General features: G+C 37.0%; 1 protein-coding gene across 2 annotated transcripts in view; it reads right to left on the minus strand.

Moving 5' to 3' along the window:
- Positions 1-630: 630 nt before the first annotated feature.
- The window catches only part of LOC142099645 (interferon-induced very large GTPase 1-like), a 37,703-nt gene continuing 21,927 nt past the window's right edge, over positions 631-16,406 (minus strand). For both annotated transcript variants that reach the window (XM_075183305.1, XM_075183306.1), the window contains exon 3: positions 631-8,543. In XM_075183305.1, coding sequence (XP_075039406.1) covers positions 1,309-8,541 — 7,233 coding nt within the window. In that variant the 5' untranslated portion in view covers positions 8,542-8,543 and the 3' untranslated portion in view covers positions 631-1,308. The remainder of the gene's footprint in view (positions 8,544-16,406) is intronic.

Here is a 16,406-nt window from a genome sequence, read left to right on the forward strand (position 1 = left end):
TCACAGCCAGATAAATTTCTGCAAAAGAATGGGGGACACCCCAAAAACAAATGGAAGTGCCACATATATTTTTTTTTACACTGCTGCAAAATAGGACTTTTTTCACAGCCAGATATATTACTGCAAAAGAATGGGGGACACCCCAACAGCACTTGGAGTGCCAGAAACTGAACAAAAACCTTCCTCTCTTCTCCTCTTACTACTGTAACAACTGGTATTAAGATTTCAATGGTATTGAATACAATCAATCACTGTCCCTGCGCTGATATAGCCAGTGTGACCTAACCCTAAAGCAAATAAATGTGTTTATAGACATAGTTTGTGGTAGCAATAATTGCTTTTGAGAGTGTATAGCCTGGAGATATCTGAAGAGAGGTCAGAGAATTCATTGTCATAGAGAACTGCATCTGTTTGGTTGTGAGCTTCTCCCAACTAATCAGATTCCCCCCTCTATGGTATTGAATGCTCGTTTACACATCTCCAGGCCAATTGCTGTCCAATACAGTGGTCGGCATCTATAGCACCTCAAGTTATAAGTCTACAACACCTTTAGGATCCCACCAATCATTGTATATCTACCATTTGTATTTACTTCTACGTATATTATGTATCATTAGTATAAAATGGAAATTGATTTTATAATTGTCATTTATTCGGTATGTTAGTTTTACAATAGAAGCATATCATGATCTTTGTTGCTTATTTTGTGATACATACTAATTACATTTTTTTTTTAATCAAATGTTTATTGACGTTCAGATAACATACACAACTAGAATCAAATACATTTTACATCACGTAGAGTGCATTAGTTGAAGAGCTCCCCGTAATCCAGAGAGGACAGAAATCAGATTCTTTTAAAGATATGGAAAAAGGACGACCGGTAGTTTTCTAGAGTTAAGAAATTAACAGAGCAAGAAAGGAAGAGAGAAAGAGAGGAGTAAAGAAGTAGTCAATAAAAGAAGATAGGTAGGAGGATGGTGTGGCAGGAACCACCCCGGGGGTAAGAGTGGTAGGAAGTAGGATTGTAAAGGAGGGGGTGGATGAGAGGAGGGTGTGACCCGAAGTAAAGAAGGAGCGATACTGGAAGTAGAACATCCAAGGATCCAAGACTTTGTTAAAGGTTTTGGAGGAGTTACGTATAATGCTGGTCATGTACTCCATGCGGTGAGATTGCCATATCCTGTTAGTCACAGCGGTCAGCGAGAAGGGAGCACTAATTCAAATTTTACATACAGGCTTTAATCAGCATGCTCACTTTTGAGTTTTTCAAATATATTGGATCACTATAATTTCATTTGTAGACATTTACATAAGTGTATCTATCTCCAATATGGCATCCTGCTTACTTATATGTTTCCACTGTGAAGGGATTACTCCCTTAGCTGCAAATCTTAAATTATAATGTTTTTCGAATTCAGACTGGAAGTGGCAGGTCACCCATTTCCAGTAGGATAATGAGGAGTTGTCTGGAGTAATAGACCAGTTGTTATAAGGAGGTCCAGCATCACTGTAGGTTTTGAAGGGAATCTGATTGTCTTCACTAAGTACAAATAATAGATCACTGGATACAAGAGTGGTGCATATATCTGTTACAAAGTGATCTGTTTTGTGCCATTTACCACCATCAATAGCACGAGGACGATGAAACTTAACACTGTGCTTTTCATCATGATCAGCCATAGTATTTATACAACCTGCACCACAAAATGGACACTTTTGCCAGCACCCAGGAAACCCATTAAATAGTATTACAAGAATCCTTTTCTTCAAATTGGTCAGATCACAACTGGAAAAATCACATTTTAGTTCTTTCACCACAATTCCCAAAGCCTGTGTCATTGCCTCTTTTAGAAAATCTATATCAGTTATGTTCTGATATTTCACACTTTTGAGGTCCGCACATGTCAGGTTCATCTCACTACCGAGCCCTGAGCAGAAAGTATCTATCCATGAGCTGACATCACCTTGTTTATCTTTAACCTTTACAGGCGATATAGCTATAGCCTTTATTATAATGTGTCTGAAGTGATCCACATTAATGTGTAGAATGTCTGACATCTTGGTTTCATCTTTACAATGCTGTTCAATACATTCCTCAATAAAGGCTTGAACTGCTGATTTAGGATCTGTGATATAATTCATATAACGCTGAAAGTTTTCTTTCTCTGCCAGTGACTTAAGCAGACAGAACTCTAGTTTTGATCTGTTCCCATTCAAAGCAGGATGGTTACTTTTTATGTCTCCAGCTAATTGAATTGCAGACCTCTCATTCACTCCTAGCTGGATGGAGTCTTTTAATGTGTTACACAAAAAGTCAGCCAGTGATGCGATTTGTTTTTTTCCTTCACAAGAGATTTTAAAACTCTGCCAGAATTGTGTTCTTTTACTTTTTAGATAGACAATAGGATCATTGGCTTTTCTAAAAGCATTAGAAATCTGGAGAAATCTGCGGGCAGCTTTATGGCACAAGAACAGAGACACATACAGTGTGTATTCACGCATGAATTTAAACTTACTATCTAACATAACGCTTGCTTCTGTTTCTAGCATGTTCAGAATTTCATAAAAGTATATACACTGATAATCCATTTTTTCCTGCTGCTTTTGATCAATATATTCATCCATTCGCTTGTTTAAAGCCTGGGTTACGCTTCCTATTTTTCTCCGGTCCTCATCTGAAAGCTTTTCATGGAAAACTACATATTTTGATTTAGTTGAAACATACTTAGAGAACACCTGAGGTAAGTTTTTCCATTTATAAGAATCACTGATTGTACTGACTAGATTGGTTTCTTTTTTGAAGCGTTCTAGAAAAACATTTTCTAAATCTCTTTTGATTTGTGGTGGTTCAGGAGTACATATCGCCTCAGTTGCCCCAGTAATTAAGGTATTCCACATTTTATTGAATATTTCCTGTAAGTCTTCATCATTTAAGTTTTTTCCTTTCAAGTCCAGGGCCATTTTTCTGCTTTCTGCATATATTGTTTCCTCATATTTCTCTCTCATTTTATTTATTTCTGTATTGTTCTTTTTTAATCTAATTAGTTCCTCTGCCTTTTTCCTTATCTCTTCTATAAGGTCATCTTTAATGGTAACAAGTCTGTTTTCTGTATTCACTCTCCATTGCACTAGTAACTCCCCGTCTCTTTCATCATTAAAAAACACTTTCAAGTCTTCCTGGATTGTTTTATATTTTTTTTCAAACTGCTCATTTAGAAACATTACACCTACCGACTTTATTTCATCCTTGTGAATTTGGTTATTGATTTTGTTTTGTAGTGTCAGCATGTGTTCCCTTAATGTCCATGCCCATTGACTGTATTTAACTTCCAGTTTGTTGTATGCTGCAATCTCGAGGGAATTCTTAAAGCTGAAAACAAAATTCTCATTAAGTAATGCATTCCACAGGTCATTAAGACGTGTTTTGAACATTGAAATACTTAAAATATTTTGTTGTGCTTCCTGTTTTGCTGAGTTGAGTATGACCCGTCTTAGTGTTTGCACATTTTGGCTGTAACTTGGGTTCGGTGGAGCCATGGGTGGGTCCCCTTCCCAGAGGTGGGAAAAGTAGTGAATATGAGTGTTTACATCAAATTTGATGACATCATTAAAATAGGTTACATCACATTGCTCTTGCTGCGCAGCACACAATGTCATTTCATCTAGTTTTTCCTGAAGTTTCCTTCTACCCTCCATATTTTTTTCTTTGGCTGTGATTTCTCCAACATTTTGATGAACAAATAGACAGCTGGGCTGTAGATTGACTTTTTTCATTCTCAGAAATGCTTGGACAGCAATCTGTAGGATATCTTGCATTTCAGAAGGATTTTCCCCAAAAATGTTGATTACCGTAAGGTTACCTAGGCCAATTACAAATGTAGCCAATTCATTATCATGATTAAGTGCATTTTTGTTTGACAACTCTACAGCTCTTAGTCCCTCAGTATCTACAACAAGAATATAGTCAAAGTTCATTTCAAGTCTAAGTTCTTCATCTACCTCAATAAGCTGCATAAATGCTCCTCGAGTACATCTTCCGGCACTCACTGCAAACTGCAGGCCAAACATAGCATTGAGCAACGTGGATTTACCTGTACTTTGTATGCCCAGTACAGAGAGGACATAAAGCTTCTTATCTCCTAGTATTTTTATCAGTTCATCCAGAATAGATCTAATCCACCTCAGTGGTACATGTGCAGCATCACCATCCATCAGCTCAACTGGATGCCCTGCAATCATGAGATTTGCAACAATTTTTGGAAAAGTGGAAAAACTTTTATCCTTTTTGGGGAAGGTTTCTAATGCTTCATAGATTTGCCCAAGTTCTCTTAGAATGTGCTCAAGCCCAAATGTTGACTTATTGATCTTATTTGATAGTTTTTCTAAATCTTTCTCCATTTTTTCTATAATTGGTTTATTTTTACCTTTTTGCTTTTCCTTCTTTACATTGGACCACACATTGTGGTACTCCTGGTACAGCACTGAAAGCGTATTTGAAGACAAGTCATCCAAATACATTTTAAACCACTGGAGAAAATACATTTTTGACCATTGATCATTTGAGTGTAGATTCTGTAGAAATGATTTCATGAAGTCATTGAGAGGAAATGCTCTTTCTAGTTGTCTATTTCTTATTGTATGTTTTTCAGACTCAATGTCACTTCGTTGTTGCTCAATACTCAGGTTGTTTTTTCTCTTGAGTCGAGTCAGTTCTTTGTCTTTCATGCACCACCTGTGCCAGAGATCACCTTGTAAAGGAAGAAATTCATTCTTTGTGGCTAATACATATTTTCCTTTTAACAGGGAGAGTAGGATCTCAGCTTGTTCTCTCCCTTGCTTACACTGTTCTCTGTCTTCATCAACCATAAATCCATGAGATCTGGCAAGACTACCACATTTGTTAAGGGAAAGCCTTCGTTTTGAAGTAAGTAATAATGATTGGATCGCTGCTGTCATTTCTTGTACCAATTCTGCTTCATTTCTATTTTTTATACCTATTTTTCGTTTCAATCCAGATGTTGGTGGACTACGTTCTGTGTCTGCAAGTAGACATATTAATGGTATGGGGGATTTCAATAATTGTTGTAGCACTATTTTCCCCTTTATATCTAAGTCAGTGAACATTACTACAATGACAGATGAAATTTGTTGTAAGAATTGTACTTGATGATCATGTTCTCTGGCATCACCATGAAGATTAGTGAATGCGATACAGTCATCAAACGTGTCATCCTCCTTCCCACCTGGACAATACCAGGCAATCTCTGTAACTCCATTCATCAGCACAGAGTTCTTGGTGCTTCCTTTGCAGTGACGGTGGTAGAATATATCATGTTTTTGTTTACTCATCAGCCAATTGATTATCTGTGATTTAGAGGAAGTAGATGGGCCAAGACGAATGAAGGATATAATGGGAGTTTCTGCTTCCTTAATAAATTTGTCATTAGATTTATCATTCTTGGTGCTATCTCCACTTTTAGTTGTCCACTTCTTTTTAACTTCTTGAAAAGACCAAAGTGGGAACTCAACATAAGTTGTGCCAGGATTAGTTACCAAAAGTGGTACAGCAAACTGGCAAAATGATAGTTTTGTGTAAATGTATTGTCTCATAAAGTCATTAGCACAATGATAAATTACCATCTGGACCTCCATAGGGTGGATAGATTGTTCACTATTCGTGGTGTGATTTTCAATATCATTATTAAATTCACCAAGGAATTTTTCTAAGAAATCTTCAGATATGTCCATTTCATCATCTTCATTGATTGTCCTTGTGTTCACCTGAATGGGATCAGCATTGCGTTTACACTGTACATATCGTGCACGATAGTCCAACATGAGCAATTTTTGCAAGAAATGAAAAGGAAGATGTTTTTCTTCTGTAAACAGATCTTCAGATATGGAAGATCTACAGATCTTATGAAAGTCAGCAGTATTCATTTTTTTTGGATAATACTTTTCCAAATCCAGTCTCTTCAGCAATTGTAAAAAATATGTGTCTATGTTGCTGCAGTCCATTTCTTCATCAGTTTTTATAATTGGTACTTCTTCTTGGCATATATTATTCAGCTCCTCAGCAATTTCACCTGTTTGGAATAGTTTTTTTATGTGTCCATAGCTATATTGTCTAAGATCATCTTCCATTTTATTCCAATCGCAATATTTTGAATGTTCTTCAATTATACCAATGACTCTGGGTGAAAGACAATCTGCCAGGTGATTTTTCATAAAACTCAAACGTTCGTTTTTTTGTTGCAAAGAGATTTCTTTATATTCACCTACAGATGTTAAACCTGTGTACAGGACGAACGCTTGAGCCTGCTGAACACTCTGACTTCTGAGGTTTGTGTACTCCTCATAGGTTTCTTGTATCTGATTTTTCAGAAACTCAATATCTTTATATCCCAGAAGGTTTCGGAAGTTGTGATTTTCTATACAATAACCGGAGTTGTTTGCAATGCAGAGTACCAGTAATTCTGTGTCATTTTGTTTCATCTTCCGCATAGTTCTCAGGAAGGAATATAATGAGAGACTAATGTGTATTGTAGCTTTAATCTTTGCTTGGTGGTGTTCTTCTGTGGATGACTTCAGGGCAACACTAACATGAAGAACGTCTTCCATTGATTTCTGTAAAACATCAATAAGCTCCTTATAGTCAGACACAGAAATGTGATCAAGTTCATCCTTCTCGGAGTCATAAATCCATCTCATAATAAATGATGCACTGGGGAAGTTATCAACTAAATAAATATGAGATGTGACTAGCTGTTGCAATGAAACTTTTATGAGATATGTGTCTTGTTCAGAATCATCTTTGTATTTCTTAACAATGTTCACTAAAAATTCTTGTAGACTTTTATCTGACAAACATAAAGTCACCCAGGCACTATAACTTCTTGTGGTTTCATTGAGTGTTTGTTTAAAATCAGTCAGTGCTTTTAAATGTTCTCTGCAGTTGTCAATGTTCCAGGACTTCATGTCTTCTAAGAACAGCTTTGTTTTTTCCAGAGCTATTATTAGATGTTCTCCAATCATAATTTCAGAGGTGAGACCAATCACTGATGTGTAGTATTCAATTAGGCAGGAGCTAAGTTTTAAACTGTCTGTAAACTCATCCTTGTGATTGTCTACAATGATCTTCCATATTGGTATCAGCTGAAATCCTCGATCTATGACACTCCAGGTTTTATTACTTATTACAAGTCCAGATTTCCAGTGGGAGAGAGAATCAGCTTCTGGTGGACCCCCTGTTTTAGTAACAGAAAACTGAATATCTTTCTGAAATGTTGATTTTTTAGACTTGTCCACCGAACCCTGTGTATTTGTTATCGACAAGTCAATGTCTCCACCGCTTCCAGCATAACTAACACCCATATAGAAGTTTAGTGCTTCATATGTCATATTTTTTGCTTGCTGCAGCTGACTGGTAGTAACTCCTTGCATGGAAGCTTTCCACCAGTATATTCCCCCAAAGTGTATAGGGCCTAGGTTGGCATGTGATCCAAACCTCTGGAAAAATTCAGCACATCTTGTTGCTAAAATCTGTTCATTTGAATTTATGTCAATTAACTTTTCAATATCTTTTAATGCATTTATTGCAGCCTGTGAAAGTTTGAGCTGGTCCTTTGTAAAATAACAGGAAGCTAATGGGATGTAGTTGTATCTGGTTGTACAAACATGAGTGTGCTCACGTGATTGTTTGGTGACTTTGTCAGATTCTGAAGATTTCCTGTAATTAGTACTGTTTTTTAGACCAAACCCCATAAAACCAGCAGTAATTAAACTACTTAAACTTAACCCAATCTTTTCAACAATTCTTTGAAATTTCGATTCCTCTTCATGAGACGTAAATTCCTTTTGGTGATAAACTGGACTTTGTTCTGGTCCAACAAGTTTGAAACCTTCTGGAATACAGAGAAGTGGTTCACGTTTCTTAAACACATCTTCTATGTGTTTTGTTTGGAAAATTCCCTCAAGTGCCAGCCCTCCAGAAGCACATTTAATGATCTCTTCATCGTTTAAATTCTCTCTTTTTAAATATGATTCATCTCTGAGGTTAATCTGATTTTCAAAGTAGTTTATCAGATCCACTAATGATTTTTCAGGTGGTGCTGAGCTTTTACTAGGTATCTCCAGAGCTTTCCACATTTCTTCTTCACTGTGTTTGACAAGTTCATCATGTCGACTTTTCCCTTCAGATCTCAATTCTTTTAACTGTATTAGTATCTTAGAAGCTTGTTCATTTTTATTTTTCAGTAATTGACATTGCTTCTCTTGTACTTCAGCAATCTGTACACTGCTGTCTGGTATATTAAATAGTTTATGTAATGCTCTTTTTTCCCAGGGATAACGAATCTTCTCCTCTAGTACTGAGCAGTCTTCAGGAATTACATGTTGTAATGATTGAATATTTTTAATGCCCAGCTTATCTTCTAGCACATAGAGCCAATGCTCAAGATCCAAGCCAGTCTCTTTGAGTTTATTGGCGAGCTCATTAGCAGCAGAGAGTACATCTGGTTCATGGCGTTCTCCAGACATTTCTGCAGAAGAATCAGAAACAACGTGTTACTAAATTAATTCAACCTCATAAATAAGAAAACTTTATCCCAACATTAGAATGTACCAAATGTATCATCCAGTTTTGTTGTCACCAAATCATTGTGCAAATTGTTTTTATTTGAATATTAGTATATTAATAGAAACATCAGTCTATCATAAACCTACAGGCCACCCAGCATATCGGAGATGGAACAGCTTTCACCCAGGACACATAAAGAAGTCCATCATTTACAGCCAAGTTCTGAGATACATTCGGATTTTTTCAGACAGTGAAGACAGAAAACAACACCTGCTATCACTGAGGAGTACATTCCTACAACAAGAATACCATCCAATAGTTATAGATGAACAGACCCACAGAGCCATAAGGATCCCAAGGAGTACCCTCCTAGATTACAAACAGAAGGAGTTTAACAGCAGAGTGCCCCTAGCGGTCACTTACAATCCCCACATGAACATCTTGGGGAAAATTGCTGCTGACCTTCAATCCATGTTTCAGAAAGACAATAGACTGAAGGAAATATTCCAAGATTTACCTCTCCTTTCATACAAACAGCCTCCAAATTTAAGAAATCTCCTTAGAAGTTAGAAGTGCCCTTTCATCACTATCAGAGACTGGCACCTTCCCTTGCAAAAACAAAAAAAGTATATTAATTGAATATTTTTCCATGTGTATATAATGGTTTCTAATGGTCATATACAGATATTAATATTGTGAGTCTAAAAAATAACTCCTCTTTAGCAACAGATCAAGTCCCATTTACTACTACTACTATTATTACTATGAGTAATAAAGTAATATTGCTACAAAGAAATAACAAAACTAATGACTTATAGATTTTCCTGGTATGTATATATGGCATTCATTATATGCTGTATTTAAAATGTATGAAGTTTTTACATTAATGGCATATGAATAATTTGGGAAATAGCATAAGTGCAATGTCCCTGTCAAAATCCTGTGTCTTCTCCTGGACATAACTGACTGTTATTGCTCTTTCAAGGCAATATTAATACCAAAGATGTCTGAAGAGTAACCGGTACTGGCTGTTGCTTTTCACCTCTCCATGAATGTAATGTAGTGGAATAGCCTGCCTTTGCCACTTCCTTCTTGATTAGCTGAATTCTCCAACCTATAGTGAGCCTTGTTGCTGATCTCCATTTGCTTCATGGTTATTTAATGTAGTTGAAGCTGTTCTAGGCCTTATGGCTTAGCGAGCTGGGGATGCATCCACTGATATGGAAGGTAATATTGCTAACTAACTTAAGTATTACTTCAGCAGTAGAGCCAATACAAAAAGTATTGTAGACTTCATACTTGTAATAATTTTGTACAAGCATTGAAATTAGCTCTTTATAAATTCTTAGTAAAGCAGCATATTTTTAAGTTCATAGTTAGGAGACATCTCACTTGATGTTTTACTGCAAATAAGTGGTACAAGATTGGCTGCTGCCCCTACTCTATATCTTGCCAAACAGTGCCAAGGAGTAATAATACCTTGCAACTAAATGGCTAAGTCCCACCCATTCAGACCTAAAACATGAAGGCTAGGAGGGTTATGTTATAAAGACATAGCAATGTGATGTTCTATAAATCCCTACTAATAATAAGATATCTGTATGATTGCAGAACACTATTATTTAGAATTTTTGCTTCCATGCACCTACAGGTCTCTGCGGCAAGCATATATCAGATATAGTTCACTGTGTCTGCCATATGCATCTTTCTGATCCTTGTGAAACATCTGAAACTGCCTATATGTGCTCAAAACAATTCAGCCTGTTTAGTAAATAATGGAAGTGTTCTAGTTTTGGATTCCCTTAGGAGCGCTGTGCAGTATTGCCACCTTTGAAAGCTTCCTACAACTGCTAAATAGGGTGCCCTGTTCCTGCTGAGAGTAGCCTGGCTGATCCAGTACCTGAGCATAAACATGTAGCATGGTTTGGACAGCTCTTCCTGACACTACGTCCACCTAGTTTAAAGACATCCCAAGTATGCCTTTAGCATTATGTAATGTCCCCGCTGTCTTCCAAAGTTTTGTTTATTAAATATTTTGTGATGTACTCTACTGATTTGTCATTGTATATTTGGACAACTTATTGATTTTTTTCCAGTATATTGAGTGTCACAGACTGTCCGGAATAGCCACCTCTAGCCACTCGCCGATTTAATATCTTATCATATATTCACACAGTCAAGCAATATATCATCTCTATTTTGTCAGGAAATCTCTCCTAACTACCTTGACCAGTCACAAGCAGCACTATGCGCACTCATGACTTGCAATGTTACTGTAAGGGAACACCCAAGATTTCAGCCTAAACCTCACACTCACCTCTCTCTTAGGCTAGATTTAGTTGGTCCCTTTCCCAACACAGACACACGCTTCCACACTTCTTTGCAACTGCCACCAGCTACGTATATGGCCCGTAGCAAACCTATGAGTTAATTATCCAATTGTGCACACTCTGTGTTCCGGTAGCTAAACAGCTAACACTTCACACACTGGTATCTAAAGAGTTAACCCAGCCAAACAAACTCTCTCTTCTAAACAGGCAGTGAATTCGTTTAGAGCAATAAGGACATCACTTATTCATGTTTAGATTTAATATACAAAAAGTACAATATTTACAGGTTATAAAAAAAACAATTAATAAACAACTGACATGGCATACATAAGTAAAACAGATTTGAAATAAAGGGATTAAATTAAGAGTATAATTTACAGACAAGTTGGTATAATCTGTGCCAAGGGAAATTGGCTTGAAGATGGACAGTTTATCATTGATGATTGCTTTCCCAAAAGACTGACAATTTGTCCCTTCACAACACAGGTTTTAAAGCAAAATCAAATGGGACAGCTTTTAAAGGGGCAGTGTGGATGCTAATGTGGGGGCAGAAATGGGAAATGTTCCCTGGGTGCCACCTAGGGTTTGTTCAAAACTATTCCTAAAGTTTTGACATGTCTTAACTTTTCTCAGATATATCCCAGAGAATAACTCCCCCGTCAATAAACTGGTCATAAGCTCCTGCACATTTAAATACCAAACATGATGGAATTATACAAATATGACATACCATTCCCAAAAACATATGACTACAGCTTTTCCCTGGTACCTATAATTCACAATTCTGGTGTGGTTTTTTCCCCTTAGTATGTAGTGGCACATGGATTTCCCAAAATATGAAATATGAAGGCATTTTCTTTGAAGTTCATATTTCTATATACCTGCATGGGGCAGCACAGTGGCCTAGTGGGTAGCACGTCTGCCTCACAGCACTGGGGTCATGAGTTCGATTCCCAACCATGGCCTTATCTGTGTGGAGTTTGTATGTTCTCCCTGTGTTTGCGTGGGTTTCCTCCAGGTGCTCCGGTTTCCTCCCACACTCCAAAAAACATACTTGTAGGTTAATTGGCTGCAATCAAAAATTGACCCTAGTTTCTCCCTCCCTGTCTGTCTGTGTGTGAGTGTGTGTCTATAGTAGGGAATTTAGACTGTAAGCTCCAATGGGGCAGGGACTGATGTGAATGAGTTCTCTGTACAGCGCTGCGGAATTAGTGGCGCTATATAAATAAATGATGATGATGATGATAGGTAGCCTTCATGTGTTGCCTTTGCCTACATTAGATACAGCAAGTCATCTAAGATCACAAGCTGTGAACGGCTCCCTCCTATCTGTCCAAAATTTCCTTAGGTGTCAAAAAACTCATCTATGTCAGGATGTAGCTCACCCCAGGGGCCTTTGAAGCTGACTCAGGTGACAATGTTATCTTGTAACACAGGACAGTTTTTCTGGCCTCATATTTTACACATGGAATTAGATCATTACCCTTGGAGAGCATTGCTCCGATTTGAAGTTATTCGCATTTGACTTGCAGAGAAAAACATTATAAACGGCTTCATTTGATACACAGTATTTACAATGCAGTTATGATTAAGCCTTATTCCCCACAATATTGTTATGGGTTAATCCTTAATCCTGAATTTGTCATAGACCTATTTGTAAATGTATTTGCTCTTTTATGTAGAGGAACTTATTTTAGTTTTAATGCTTCTATTGAAGGCATGGCCGGATTAAGGGGGGGGCACAGGGGGCACGTGCCCCGGGCCCCCCTCTCTCCAAGGGCCCCCCGCCGCCCGCATACCCTCACCTGCTGATAGCAGCCGCGGTGCTGCTGACAGAGAGTGGATGCATGCATCAGTGGGGATCCCGCCGGCCGCCGCATCTGACAGCTGTCAGTTGTTGTCTGACAGCTGTCAGTTGCTGTCTGAAAGCTGTCAGATGCTGTCTGACAGCTGTCAGATGCGGCAGCCGGCGGGATCCCCACTGATGCATGCATCCACTCTCTGTCAGCAGCACCGCGGCTACTGGACCATCTAAAATGGCCGAAATGGAGCTGCTGTGCATGTGCAGCAGCTCACCCTTCACATGAAGGAGAGAAGGTGAGTCCCCATAGAACAAAAGGAGAATCATATATAAATAAATATGCCATTCACTATGAAGGGTCTTCTTAAATAAGTATATACATATGATTATTTATTTTATGTATATACATATTTATATTATTGAACCATAACTGATAAAATAAATAATCATATGTATATACATATTTAAGAAGACCCTTCATAGCTTGATTATTACTTGACTGTTTGATTAAATATGTAGCCACCTGCAGTAGTAAGAGTGTGTGTATATATGTATATATATATATATATACATATATATATATATATATATATATATATATATATATATATATATATATATTCAGGCTACATTTGACATATTTAATCAAGCAATAGAGTATTAATCCTGCTATGAAGGGTCTTCTTCAATATGTATATACATATGATTATTTATTTTATCAGTTATGTTTCAATAAATATACATTGAACATTAATATTAGACTGGTAGCGCCAATGCCCGATTTTATATATATATATATATATACATACATACAGACACACATAAATTTGTTTATATAAATAAATAAATAATCTAGATAAATAATCTAATTAAAGCTTTAAAATAAGTGGCAGGCTTCGATAATTACTTTAATAATGATTAATAAAGTAGAGGGTCCTGCTACATAGCTGCACACACACACACACACACATATATATATATATATATATATATATATATATATATATATTTATATATATATATATATATATATATATATATATATATAGACATATATAGTCAAAATTGGTGTTATGTAATCAATGTTTATTTTTTATGTTAGTTTTAATGTGCGGTATCATTGCTAGTTTTAATGTGCATTATCAATGGTATTTTTAAAGTGCGGTTTCAATGCTAGTTTTAGCGTGCAGTATCAGTGCTAGTTTTAGCTTGCGGTATTATTGGTTGTTTTAGTGTATGTTATCAATGCTATTTTTAATGTGCGGTTTCAATGTTAGTTTTAATGTGTTGTGTCAATACCCATTTTAATGTGGGACTTTGATGATTGTTTTAATGTACAGTATTTTAGTTTGTGGAAGCAATAATTTGTCTTATGCAGACAACCTAAGCGAGCCCTCTGGGAGAGCTGTAAGTGTCATACTGTGGGCTGTAGGTGATGTAATGCAGGATGTGTCAATGCCTATAGCCTTATATCCAATGGCGTTATTTTACATGCGTTTTATACAGAGGTGCTTGTACAATTTACAAGTACCTGTACTAATATTAATATATATATCACGCTCGACATTCAGTGAGCAGCGGCAAGGAGAGAGGATGCTGGGTCCCAGGCACCGCCAAATTAGTAAAAAGAAAGAAGAAAAGACAGAAGAAATAAAAGAAAGAAGGTGAAGTATGGTAAGTAAAGAAACGGAGGGGAATGGTGATAGGAAACAATGGAGGGGCAAAAGAATGAAGGAGGGGGCAGAGTGAGGATGCAGATGGGCACAGAGTGTGTGGAGATGATGCAGGGGCACACAGTGTGTGGATGCAGAGGGGCACAGAGTGTGTTGATGATGATGCAGGGGCACAGAGTGTGTGGATGACTCTAAGGGTGCCGCAAACTGCAAAAGTTTGGGAACCACTGCCTTAATTTTTGATCTTAGGGGCCCCCTTGTCTTAAGTGCCCCGGGCCCCCTAAAGCCTTAATCCAGCTCTGATTGAAGGGCACATTAGTGTAACGGTTAACAGTATTATCATGAGCTTGTAGAACAGTAGAAGAGGTCTTCACCTATAGCACAAAAACTAGAACAATAGTGGGCGCTAAGTAATCTACAAATATTGATATTAAATACAGATGACCGCTGCTACCTCTGGTTAGATAGCTGGTTCCAACTCGACAATGTAGATATAGAAAAAATAGAGGATAAGCGCTGATTCAACTGTAAAAAATTTAATTGATATAAACAAATTAAAGCCTAAGAGGCCTTGGCATAAAAACACCACAACTGGCTAGCATACATAGATTAGTTGATAATTCAATAAAGATAGGAGTAACACCACCAATAGGAGGCTAAATGAAACATAATGCCCATGATAAATTTTGCTTTTGGTAAGCTGTGGGTGGATATTATGTGTAGTAATATCAGACCCACCATATCTTTAATCAGAAGTTCATTACTGCACAACAACAGTTGGAAAAATGAAAAAAAAATAAAAAATACTGCTCTGACACTCCTGAATGCAAATGAATGTAAACAATATAGTACAGCCACTTTCAAGAAATCTCAAGTCTATGCTCAGAGGCATACAAGTTGGTAAAAGTCGTATAGAAGAGTTTGTTCAGTTTATTTGTTCTGATATACACTTCATTAGCCCATTATAAATTAAATAAAAAAGGCATTTGTTATAAGGACAGAGACTTTTTGAGCATTTATAAGTGCATTTTTAACAGCAACTGAATTAGCACAATCATAATGCCTAAATCACAAGAGAAAGGCTTAAGATGTATCGCTGAAAGGACAATTTTCTACATTGGCCTGAAATCACTACGTGTGTAAGCCCAAAATAGTTGTCGACTCGTGTGTGGTCATAGGGCAACTGGAGAAGTTGAACACTTGTAATCTGTTTGATCCACCCTCCCATTGAACAGCTGGAAAGGCGCCCAATTTGGCCATATATAGGTGAGCCAAGCTTGGAAACATATCTTGTTGTTTGCAGCTTGTACCAAACAAACAAATCTCAGCATGTGGGAGAATCTTTACTTAAGGACATTAGTAGAATTTCTGACCCTAATACAAGAATAACTATTTCCCAAAACTACAGTGTAGTGAGTGTTCATAAGATATCAGTGTCAGTTCTGATGTATGTGGGGTATCTTTCCCCTTTAAGGCTAGGGATAGATTTAGAGCTTAGGTTTCAAGTTAGGTTTTGTCCTTAAATTTAGTTGTAGAACTACTGTAGTTTTGGGTAAAGCTTAAAGGATTAAATTCTGTGCCAATGGCTCAACTAATGTTCATAGTTATTCAAAATACAGCTGAGGCTAGTATTCTGTGTTTTTTTTTTCTTTAATTGCACTGTGGAGAATCAGGAACACCTCATTTGAACAAGATTAAGGTCAAGGTAATATTTTAAACATTTTAAAATTGACCCTGGAGTTGATGATAAGAGCCTTATGTCATGCTTGGGTACCTAAGATGAATACTTTTTGGTCGCTTTTCTCCATCTAAGGTAAATTATTAAGACATTTAACCTCCTTAAAATCGCTTCCTGATTGGACAGGAAAATACACCGGCAAATTTATCAAAGCAGCCAATAGTGCTATTTAAAAGCAAGCTACTAATTTGCCATTAATGTCATTGAAACTATCATGGCAGGCCTCACTCATGATTAGAACATGATTTATCTAATATCTGTAAAAAAGACTAAAGATTCTGAA

This window comes from Mixophyes fleayi, chromosome 8, assembly GCF_038048845.1.
Source record: "Mixophyes fleayi isolate aMixFle1 chromosome 8, aMixFle1.hap1, whole genome shotgun sequence".
Taxonomy (NCBI): Eukaryota; Metazoa; Chordata; class Amphibia; order Anura; family Limnodynastidae; genus Mixophyes; species Mixophyes fleayi.